The following is a 12,431-nucleotide window of genomic DNA, read 5'->3' as shown; positions in this document are numbered from 1 at the left end:
ATTTTGAGTGTTCAAAGCAGCACCAACATTCATCATTCTCATATAATGTGTAGGCCTATGTAGCACAGATGAATTAAAAACATTTTATTACACTTTTATCATTAATATTTATTTTATTAATGTCTCTGGGATTTGTTCTCATTGTATCAACCTCATATCGCTCACTCTCATTGTACAAGAAAGAGGAATACACAGTTCCACTTTCAGGGCTATTTATATAACAAAGGTCAGACTCATTTATTTAGTATAACAGGTTAGTTTGATATCGCCTCAGCCTCTTGCAAGTGAGAAAAAAAATGTATCCGAAATAATCTCTTTTTCCTGGAAAGTTCCCTAGCATGTCTGTATTTCCCTGAAAATGTCGCACTCCAGTTGAAATGCTAACCAGATGTTAAGCGGCCATTGGCAGAAGGTGTCTTTTAACTCCTAATAGCTCAGTATCTCGCTAGCCACAGCTCAGCTTGCACGTTTCAGTTAGGTTTGTTTGGTTAAAGCTTTCCTAGCAACGCACAACTGCATAACTTCTTTGATTGTCTAAGTCACTTATTTCCTCTTGAGGATATCACTACACAAGACAAATTATCACATTCCTGAGAAGTGAAAAAGTGATACGGAAAGAATACATTTATTATTTTACCTGTCTCTCATCGCAAGAAAATTACTAATAATTAAAAATATGGCTAGTATATTTACTTTTGTAATTAGATCCTATGCTTTTTCGGGTCGGGATGTCTTTCTGGACATTCTTTACCAATGTTTAGGTGGATCCGTTCAGTTTCAGTAGCAATAATGTTTCTAACATTAGAAAAATATGATGATAGGATGATGAGAAAAAAGGTAGAAAGTAGATAAAATGTTTAATGAATCTCAGAAAGGGTGATATACTGTATACATTTGGGACAAGACCAAGTCACATATAGATACTGTTACCATGGAGTCCAATTCCTGTAAAAACACTCATGTCTGGTTTTTACATTATGGCTGCTATAGATTGATGCCATGTGAGGGCAAACACATTTGCTCACTTTCTTTGCCACATTTTCCTGGTTTGTTTTGAACATTGATGAAAAAAGGATATAAAGATACAGTACCACAATTGTATGTCTCCAACATCAATTACTCTTTTCATTTACAAACAGTATTTACACATAATAGATAGTTCTGAAGCATTATAAGGTTGCCAGTATTTCCCATTCAGTTAGGTCTGGTTTACTTCTGTGAAACGCCCTGGACCTGCAGGCTGTTCTATAGTTGATCTGGAATACAGTGCCTTGCCTTCACAATCAAAATAATACTCAAAATAATGTGTATTTAATAGATGCAAAATTTGAGAGTGGAGGTGTCATAACACGTCTTTCTATTCTCATGTGTGAGGGTTTTTGAGAGAGGAATGTACTGTATATTTTCCATTTGCCGTTTGTATTATAATAATGAATTTTGAGCACACACTTTTATCAGTGTTTAAGTAAAAGGAACAAGATGAGGCTAAAAAGAAATAATCTCCTGATGATGTTATTTGCAATCGACCATAAAATCAAATATTTCTCTGACACAGCCAAAATTGTAAAAACAGTCAAAAGCAAGCAAAAAGTGCAGAGAAAATACTGGCTTGCTGTAAAGTGTCCCAACAGATCAACACACCGACACATCCAGTTTTGATTTCACCGCTCCCTCTCTCCACAGCCCAACTGACACGACCAGGACTTCCTGACCATCCCAGGCTGAGTTTCGCCTCACGTATCCAGGCTGCGGCTCTCCTCCAGGCTGGGCTGCTGCGAGCCTGGCTGGAAGTAGGTGTGTCCAGAGCACTCCTGCAGGTGGATGGGCACCTCCTCCGGTCTTCTCCTGTCTCTATCTCTATCTCTATCCCTCCTGCCCTTGCACGCACCACTGCTCCCCTTAGACGAGACGGTCTGACCCCGGAACAGTTGTGCCCGCTGTTGGCACAACCCCACCTTACTGAGTAGAATGAAGACGTCTCCTCTGAAGGCCTTGGTGAAGATGGCATAGAGAAAGGGGTTGGCGCAGGAGTTGAGCGGGTAGAAGAGGACCAGCAGGATCTTGGAGTTGGAGACAGTGATGAGAGGACGGTCCACCACCGCCGACATGGCGTAGAAGGAGATGGGCGCCATGCACAGGAAGTCGGTGAAGATGAGGACGGCCATGCGCTTGGCGATGTTGGTGTCCTTGGAACCCGAGCGGTAGTGGGGGTTATGCATGGCGCAGTAGATCTTTATATAACAAGCACAGATGACCAGAAATGCCAGGATGTTGAGGATCAGGACTGATACGATGTAGACCTGGGCGACAGTGGACTGGGTGTCCATGGGGAGGCAGATACTGACCTTCTGATAACTGCTGACGCCCACTAGGGGCAGCAGAGCCAGCAGGAAACATAACAACCAGCCGGCCAGCATGACCGCCGCCGCGTGGGGCAGGCGCAGCTTCCTGTCCAGCCGCATGGCGAAGGTGATGGCGTGCCACCTCTCCAGGGTGATCACCGTCAGTGTGTAGACTGAAAGCTCGCTGGCGAAGACGGTGAAGAACCCCGCCAGGCCGCACCCGGGCCCCGTCTGCCAGTCAATGGCGTGGTTGTAGTACTCCGCCCGCGTGTGCAGGTCCACGGAGGCGATGAGGAGGAGGTAGATGCCCATGCAGAGGTCAGCGAAGGCCAGGTGGCACATCAGGAAGCGGGAGACAGAGAGCTTGTAGTGGCTGGTGAGGAGGACCAACAGGACCACCACGTTGCCTAGCACGGCCAGCAGGCTGACAAACCACACGGAAACGCGCAGGAAGCCAAAGCCCATGATGTCCTCGCACGGGTTGAACTCGTCAGGCGCAGGGGCGCACGTGACCTCCTCGCCGTCCTCGCAGACGACGTAGTCATAGCGGTTCTCGAAGTCCTGGCTGGTGTCCTCCTGGGGGTTCTTGAGGGTCTCCCCGAAGCCCACGTCGTCTTCCGGCTGGCCCCCGAAGTAGGCGTGGTAGTGCAGGCTGCTATGGAAGTCTGGTCTGGGGTCTCCCTGGGTGTCCTTGAGGACGCCTTTGCTGGGTTCCTGGTCCACTGCCTCAGCCGCATCACTCTGGAGGAACGGGACCCTGAGAGGGCCCACAGACCTCTTCTGGTGCTGGTCATAAAAGGCAGTCAGGTTGCAGATGACATACTCCAGATATCTGTTGAATCAACCAGACAGATGCCGTACTGTATAAGGTTATGAGCTCTTTTTTTTATCATCATCAAAAATGGTTCCACGTCTGAGAATGAGTTTGCAAGGTGAAGAAGGTGCATTTATAGTGGAACATAAGACGGGTTATAACTTCAGGTTGCGTGTACAACCAATAGTCAAGCCTGACAGTGAAAATATCTCGTCATATAAGTTTGAAAACCAACTATGAAATTATTCATGGATGAGAGAAAGAAACAATTATTCATGTTTTGAGTGGGTCATTAGTCTTGCTCAAAGTTCTTCCTATAATAACAGCGGTGAGTGACAGTAATTAAAGCAGCGTCGTAAGAAGTTATTGGTAAACGCGTCAGAGCGTTGACTCAATCTCCGCCAATATCCACACAGTGTAAGTACCACAGCTCCATTCACCTCTGCATGGTCCATTAATCATACCGTACACATGCACAGTACAAGAAGCTTTCGGGCGAAACTCCGCTTTTCATTTACTAACCATCAACTGTCAGGTCAGTTCAGTACAGTTCACACTCAGTTACAACAACAAACAGCTTATTCTAATGTCTTGAGACTACCGAATAAACAAACAAGCACACCCAGGTCAATTCAGTATTAAAACACACGATGCAGTAATGCACAGTTTCCCATAAAACCCACCCTCTCTTTTTCTTGAGGTTCTTGAAGGCGCAGCAGTGGCTGGGGTATGTCAGGTCAGCGGTGGTCAGGTGTTTGAAGGTTTTGATTGGTGGGAGCTTCTTGAGGGCCCAAGCGTTGCGAGCCATTAATTCCCTGAGTGAGTCCAGGCCAGCGGTGGGCAGGGAGGTGACCCCTGTCAGAGACACGTCACTGGCAGGGAAACAGAGAGACAGTTGTGTCATACAGGCACAGTGTCACACGGAGGAGGTCAAACACAGTTCACACAGACTGGCGTACCTCATTTACCCTGTCCCCTGGTTGAGTGTTGTCCGCTCTGTTACAATGGAAGAGAGAGAGAGTGGTGTAATCGGTATCCCTTGGTGAGGTGTGTGTGTGTGTGTGTGTAGGAGCACACTGGGAGCAGAAAGAGTACTGGAAAAAGGCTGGAAAGGCATCTAAAGTCACAATCAGGGTCTAGAAACTACGGATGAACCCATCAGAAGGTTTGTGTTTGAGATATTCATGAAAGTGGAAATCTGTAAACTCAATTGACCCTTTGTAGAGAAAGGGTTGTTTGCTATGACTGACTGTTTGAAAGGGATATCACAGCTACTTGTTTGGAGCATCCACACAACCTGGTACAAAGGCTTTTGGCTTTGCATGCTGCACTGTCAAACTGTCAGACTACAGAGGGCTTTGAACACAGTGAAAAATACAAGGCTGCCTGTGTCTGTTTCCCTCACAGTGAAGCTCTCCATCATCCATCGTCTTTAACCAATTAAACATACTGTTATTCATTGTGCACCGTTGCCATGCCAATCCAGAAGCTCACTGGGACGGTCACAAGCATAGGGCTGGGCCAGATCTAGCCAACATCCTGTGTGATTGTACTCATCAGTCCATACCGTAGGCCTGGCCTATACACTCCCTTCCAGCGAAACACACGCACGCACGCACGCACGTGCACACAGACACACACACACACAACCAATGCACGCAAACACACACACACACACACACACACACGCACACATCCCCTCTCCCAGCAGCCAAGTGGAGGGCAAACACTTAGAACCATTTCCTCATCTTGCATATCACTATAAACAATCTGTCCAATGATTTAATAAGCTATACTTAAACACACGCCTAACAATGCATTCATCACACTTTCAGAGTACTTTTCTGTCCCATTAGCTCTCTCTCTCCTCCACCTCTCCAGGGGAACATTGTGCAACGCTGGAGAAAAACACGGCGGGTGCGCGACTGCAACGGTCTGATTTTGTCATTGTGAGATATTTAGCCCATGACCTCATGTTGATGACCTCACCCCAGCCAGGACATGTTCCTGAGAGGGCTGGGGAAAAAAGAGCTGCACGAGGCCTGGGTTATTATACACACACACACACACACACACACATACACACACACACACCTCATCAAGGACATGGTCCGGAGATGGCTGGGGAAGGAAGGCCTGGGTTATTAAAGACGCATGGCTTTAGTAAGACGGCAGTAGAACACATATATATATCGTGGAGTAAGGCTTCAACACCAAACTCTCCATGAAGGGAAGAGAGATATTCTACTACGATTCTAAAAACATGAGACGGAAGTTTCCCTCACTGTCTCTCACACTCATTCACACACAATGCGTGTCTGATTCCCCAGTCAAAGGCCCAGCTGGCGTTAAGCTAGAATATTCTCACTCTTTGTGAAGGATGTTCTATCCGGTACTATCACGTTTCCCATGCCTTGTTTCTCACTCAGCCTAGACACTGAATTTGAGAGAGATGAACAAGGGAATGAGTTGAAAGAAGGAGGCCATTGGGCAGTGGAAATGGAATGTTTCTCATTTCAAATGAAATCTCAAGTTCATGGAAGGCAGCACTCCAAAATATTAGAAAAAAAGGACAGCAAAACATCACCTCATTTCACCTTTTTATTTTAGACCTGGTAGGTCTAACGTGCTTCGGTTGTCACCAGAGCAGTGTTTCAAATTATCTTACTAAATATTCAGGTGATTTACACTCAATTCATAATAGGAGTCGGCTCAAGATCAACAAAGTACAAAATACCGTTGGCGAGAACTACTCACTATAACATTGGATGTAAAATGTTCTAAAGATATTTAACCCAATACAAACAGATACTCACAGAAGCATGGGGCCACTGACCGTGCCAACAAAACTCCTTTCGTCCATCCTGGTCAGATGCTTGTTTCTGTGAAGGTACCTGGAAAAGAAAAACATACCGTTAAGGGATTAAGCATACAAAACCTTCAACAACATCACTCCCATCATACTGACAGACCAAAAAGACACATACAATATTTTTTACTAGCCTCATCACACCTGTTTTTCAGGTTTATTTCCACTGCTACATTTCCGATAAGGGCTTATTTGAGTGTTGTTTTAAATTAGCCGGCTCACCATTGGAGAGGGTATCTCTAAAACACGCTGCACCTTTAAAACACATACTCTCGAATCCCTAAATCGAATTATGATAATAAACCTGAGGGGGGGATATTTGTCTTGGTGTTACTGCTTGGGGGATCAGTTCTCACTCTGAGCGCGTTCAGTGCCAACACAAACACCCGTGTGGTAAGACTCACTAAAGTGACTGCCCAATGGCTTAATTAGGTCTCCATAAGGACTGGACTGGGGGTGGAGGAGGCAGGAGAGGACACACACACAGACACACACACACACACACACACACACACACATTCATATTTCATATCCTGACAAGAAACCTGAGTTTGAAGAGACAATAGTGCAGTGACAAAAATAATCAGTGTTTATGTTTTCATTTCATTTCTATTTATCTAACCTTTATTTATCCAGGTTAGTCTCAGTGTTATGAAATATATTTGTCAAGTCAAGCCAGACCCTAATTTAGATTTCTTTGTCCCACATGTGGAAGTGGAGGTCCCCTCTATGTTGACATCGTGATATCCTGTCTCTCTGAGTGGCCGTTTTTTCCCCATGAGAACTAGAGCTTTCTAATCAAGCCTGGGGTTGAGCTCTCTATACACACACATCTGAGAAATGTAATCGTGATGCCTCTGTTTGTGTAGTGTCATTTCGAGTAAGGAAATATACATGCCAGATGTCAGAAATGTCTTAATCCAGTCAAAATACTAAGTAACTTAATTTTGGGAAATGTAGAGACTGAAATTACCAATTTTCAAGCCTCAGTGAAAGATATCTTAACTATAACAACACTACTGTTTCTCCAATATTAACCTTAATGAAAAGATTTTCCCCTTCAGTCATCTCAAAGCACTATTCCTATAGCAAGAGGTCATTAACAATACCTCAATACAACAAAACAATATGACAATTTCTTCTTTTAGACATTGTGTTTCTCATGATTTGGCTATGAATGATAGTTAGACAAATGGATCTATCACAGGGATGTTTAGAAGATGAGTTATGATATTTAGTACTGTCTGCGAATTGACTTGCGTGACTTGCGGCGGGTCATCTAATGGAGTGCTCTCTGAGGGTGCAGTGTTTGATGATAAAAACTAAAACACTTACACAGCATCCAGTTTGGTTCCGTTGAAGGCATGATGTTGGATTTCTGTGAATCCGTTACTGTACAGCATCCTGTGAGAACGTACCATCATAACAATTTATTTTTGATTGCATAGTATTTAACCGTTATTTATCCAGAGGGACACACTGAGACCGGGGTCTCTTATGCAGGTGCGCCCTGTTAACAATATAAATATGATAAAACACCATAAAAAAACATCAACAATAAAATACAAAATACACACATGAATTCATCAAATCATAAGCACGTCTCTGTGAGCAAGTTCCTTTACCAAGGACTTAAAACAAGTACCGGATCAAGTGCTCCAACCTCAGTCTACCCTGAAGACCATTAATGTCAGAGGAGCACAGTAGCTAAAAGCAGTTTTTCGACACCCGTGGTGTCTACAGAATCACTGTGTACGAATATGCACCAGCCAAGCCACTGACTGACCCTGAATCCACTTCTGTACCAAGATCACATCTAGGCTAGATGGTGTCAAAGTAGGAAACATGCTGTAGCCTATATTTTCGCTGAGGACTTGCCTGTGTGTGTAATTCTGTGGTAATGACCTCAACATTCTCCCCGACATATTTTGCTGTGTACAATTGAACCCCTTCTCCCCATTACCCCTCTAAGTTAACCACTTGGATGTATATACTTGTTGTGCCCTGCATGGGTTTCAGCCACTGTGACCATGACTTGGCTCCTACAGTAATGGCGGTATTTAGTGACAGCACGAAAGCATAGTAGAGTCGACCAATGGCTATGTGAACTTACACTGTCAGCACATCATTGGTAATACCACGGAACGAGTTGGCAGGGATGGCAGTAATGTAGGGATGATCAGCAATTTCACTGTGAGAGATAGAGAGGAAATTATGTGGCATTGCTAATGTACATTAGACGCCTCATCAGTGAGAGAGGGGATGGGAGGATTATAGAAGCAGAGTGAAAATAAGTGACATCTTCTGACACAGTAATAGCATAGGGGAAAATTGGAGTGGAAAACACGCTCTCTAAGACTTTGAGATTGAAAAATGTCAGACGTACATAGCATGGACAGGACAGGTTGTAATGGTGCTGGGGTATAAATATCTAGCTGAGTGACGGTAACGGTTCTTACAGAATGAAGTTCATGTCATCCGAGTGAATGTTGCTCAGGTCAGGAAAAACGGTCAGGCCAGTATTGAAAATCCCTCTGAGAAGAACCAGCAACATAGAGCAGTTAGATAGTGTACTGGCAGTGACCCGGGGGACTAATTTACCAATCACGCTACGATAGAAACTCACATGATATGGATTGTGTGTGCCAGACAGTATTGGCAAAATACATCATGGGTCGTTTAAGATAAATAGATCTAATAGCTCAATTATTGTCAAAGCCAAATATTTCAAGACAGGTCTCATCTTATTATCTTTTGTTAAACTGATGTTGACAGCGGTTATAACCTACAATAGCGTTTCAAAAGCCAAGATTATTTTTGAATATAAAGACAACTGACAGTTCTAGATGTGTTTTTTTTCTTTTTCTACCGCATATCGTTATGAAAAGTACTCACAGGTATTTCAGGTTTGGAAGGCTCTTAAACGCTTCTGGATCGATGTATGTTAGACTCCTTGCATTCCGAATCTCTCTAAAAAGCAAACACACATATTTATACACATTAGTCTTTCACATTTAATCAGTTTGTGTTTCCATTTACACAACCGCTAATAACTGCTCATAAATTATTGACGTTGCTCTCGACAGCATTAGTCACAGAACACACAGTGCATGTTGTGCTATAGGTATTTGGTAGATACAAGGGGTTGATTCACTTCCATAGTCCATCTGAGCTTCCTTTCATGCCCTTGAAAGGTCAGGAGCGTGCTTGCAGGTTCACTAACATGGCCAGAGATATGTACAGACAGACAGACAGACAAACACACACACACACACACACACACATACACACATCTCACCCAGGGATACCGATTACACCACTAAGGCTAAAACATGCTGACAGAACAGGGCACGGTGCATTTCCAGACCAGGGGGAAAATCTCCACATACATCCAACTCCGGAAATAGAGTTCAATTAGTGTTTCATTAGTGTGTTTACTCTGGTCCTCCCTGGCCAGAGAGGGTCCAGGCCAAGGCCCAATAGAGGAGTCCTCTCTCTTTGCTTTCATAACCCATGTGGTGCTTAGGAGCGCATGAGCTGGCCCTCCCTCACACACCTGAGAAACCAGAAACCACACTCAGGACCCCTGGACATCTTGACCGCATGTGTGTGTGTGTATATATATGTGTGTGTGTGTGTGTGTGTGTGTGTGTGTGTGTGTGTGTGTGTGTGTGTGTGACTATAGAACTGCCTTCCACCCCCTGCACCCCCCCAGACACCACCCTGGCCCGAGACACTACCATAACAGCTGCCGCCAGCCGCAAGCAGCTGAAAGGAAGCATAACATTAATTTCTGTCTGACCTCTGGAGGAAACCTGAGAAAGATGCCATTATTTGTGGTATGGCACACCGCTGGACCAATCAGTGGCCAATAGTCCCTGGAGAGTCAATCTAAATAGCTGAGGTTCAGCTCTTCCTGGGTTGGAGAAAAGGTCTTCATCAACCCTATGAGCCTATTGCAGAGCTAGAGCCTTGCTGGGGGACAAACCCAGAGTAGGGATTGGCCAGAGAGAGAGAGAGAGCATCAGCTTATCACCAAACAGGGACCACAATGAGAGCCTAACACAGAGTGGGGTCAATCAATGGAAAAATTAATATAGGGAGAATCATGACCATCAATGAAAAACTATTTGTAGCACTAAGACCATTGAGGGCTGGAGAGACTGGAGAAATCTACAATCTGCCACAATCTCATAGCTAAGGCTATACACATTTCGCTTTAGCTTCAGTCTCTATCCCTATGCGATGCTTCAACAAGAAATTAAGCATGGACCAGACAACCACATATTTGCTATTGGTAGGCCCCTCTGCTGTAATATGGGTGTTATGGCTGACTGTTATTAACCAGGACTAGCTATGATAGACAGGCTACAGTGACTGTATATATCAATTACCTTTTTGTGGAATGATTACATAAAAAGCCACTTAACTAAGTGCTACTCTCCAGTGACATGGCAAGCAATTGCTATTCAGCATTATGAAATCTTTTTCAGCCGCAGTTGTTTTGTCACCCTGTTTTAAATGACAGTTATTGAAGATCTGAAGATCTGTTATAAGGGTTAGATCTGATTTGCAAATGTTTTCAATGTTTCGTGGCAGAGAAGACATCATTCCTTCAGAATCTTGCTTTCACTCTTTCAGTGGGTTTAAACATTGAGGGCCAGTTTCAAAGACAAGGCTTAAGCCTAATCCTAGACTAAAAAGCATCTTCAATGGAGATTTTACATTGAAAGAGGGATTTAGTCCAGGACTAGTCTGTGAAACCGGCCCTGAGTGTTTTGGATCTTGAAAACTGAGCTGCAGTGTTTTCCACATTGGAGATTAATAACAACATGGGGTCCTGCTACTCACATGTGGGTGATTTTCCTCAGGTTATAGAAGGAGTGCCTCTCAAGCCTCTTCAGTGTCACATCCACCGATATATATCTGAAAGAAATGCAAAAATGTTGTCCATTTCACTAAGACAATGTTTTTACCTACTGTACTGTTGGTGTTCGATGGTGCCTTTCTAATGACAAATAAATTATACATTTTGTAGTTATCCATGATGCACTGCAGTGTACACAGTTCAATGGTTTTACCATGTAAGAACAATGAAAGTAGTGTGAAAGCATACATGTTCGGCATAAGATCTTCTTTCATACCTGAACCAAATAGTGTGGTTCACAGTCATCAGTCAACTCACCCCTAAACCTAGCCACCCACCTAACCTAAAGCCCCTAAATCCATGTGTAATTTGACAGGTATGCATCACACAGTATCCATAACCCAGTCATCTGTAACAGCAATCTGTTATTACGGAGTAACTACTGGGTATTTAATTGCTCATAAAATAAACTATGACTAGCAAATCCAGTATTTAGTGCAGTCAGTCCAAGAGAACAAACACCTTATAAAAACATCTTAATTCAGATAGCTAATTAACACTATTTTCACTGCTTACAAACTCAATAGTGTAACACAGTATTTTCAGTTTGGGCCAGATGACAAAAGGGTCTCTATGCTACTGTAGTGATCTATTTGACTGACATGGAACTGATGGCAACACACCATAAGGTACAGGGTGAGTCTGTGGAGGAAGAGGAAAAGCTCTCCTTTGCCCTCTCTGTCTCTCCTCAGTCCACACGCATGCCTTGGACACCCTCATGGCCTCCTACCCTGAGATCAGGGCCTGAGTGTATATGTTACCACAGCCGCTCCCTCTATAGCTTCAATCTGGAAGAGGCACCAGCCAAACAGCTCTACTGGAATATCTTGCTTTGCCTACGATGCCTAGCTAGGCTCTCTGCGGTGGGAGGGCCGACATTCCTATTCCAGGAACGCGTTAGCGCTTCCAACTGCGATTAGCTGACAACGCTGATGCTAAACAGAGTGCCTATCATCTGCTTGAGTGGAGGACAGAGGTAGAGAAAAGAACTACACGTAGGCACGGTTTGGATCAGGGATGTTTTTTCTATTTTTTTTTTTTTTGGAACAGACAACAGGTGGATATGAGTAGAATTGACTTCGTCATTGGAATTTCAATATAGGCCTTTGTAGAGCTGATGAGAAGCAAACGTGTTATTGAGAGATGATTCACTGACTCACATCCTTGATATGTTGGCCATGTTGGAGAAGGCATCTGCTGTCACTGTGGTCAAACGCGTCTCCAAGAGCCATCTGGGTGAGACATAAAGAAGTACACAGTTATTTAATTTCATAATCATTATTTGCACTGATCATGATCCAGAGTCCCATTCTTAATGATTCTGTAGCTTAAGATTGGCTATGCTCTTTTTAAAAATGCACCTCATTATGATTATTATAGTAGTGTATGTCATAAACTCTGATACCCATTAAATCTTGATATAATATAATATAATATTATTATAATAGGGTCTTCTTGTGCTGGTTCTATTTGAATCTG

General features: G+C 43.7%; 1 protein-coding gene across 1 annotated transcript in view; it reads right to left on the bottom strand.

The window, feature by feature from the left end:
• Positions 1-1,733: 1,733 nt before the first annotated feature.
• Positions 1,734-12,431, bottom strand: part of tshr (thyroid stimulating hormone receptor) — a gene marked incomplete at both ends in the record, with an annotated part of 16,198 nt that continues 5,500 nt past the window's right edge. The window contains 9 exons of the mRNA XM_080533788.1: positions 1,734-3,174; positions 3,840-4,028; positions 5,973-6,050; positions 7,361-7,429; positions 8,139-8,216; positions 8,485-8,559; positions 8,921-8,995; positions 10,877-10,951; positions 12,113-12,184. Coding sequence (XP_080389914.1) covers positions 1,734-3,174; positions 3,840-4,028; positions 5,973-6,050; positions 7,361-7,429; positions 8,139-8,216; positions 8,485-8,559; positions 8,921-8,995; positions 10,877-10,951; positions 12,113-12,184 — 2,152 coding nt within the window. The remainder of the gene's footprint in view (positions 3,175-3,839; positions 4,029-5,972; positions 6,051-7,360; positions 7,430-8,138; positions 8,217-8,484; positions 8,560-8,920; positions 8,996-10,876; positions 10,952-12,112; positions 12,185-12,431) is intronic.

This window comes from Nansenia antarctica (assembly GCF_963989245.1).
Source record: "Nansenia antarctica genome assembly, chromosome: 1".
NCBI classification, from domain to species: Eukaryota; Metazoa; Chordata; class Actinopteri; order Argentiniformes; family Microstomatidae; genus Nansenia; species Nansenia antarctica.
Note: the sequence above shows the minus strand (reverse complement) of the source record. Positions and strands in the feature narration are given on the sequence as shown.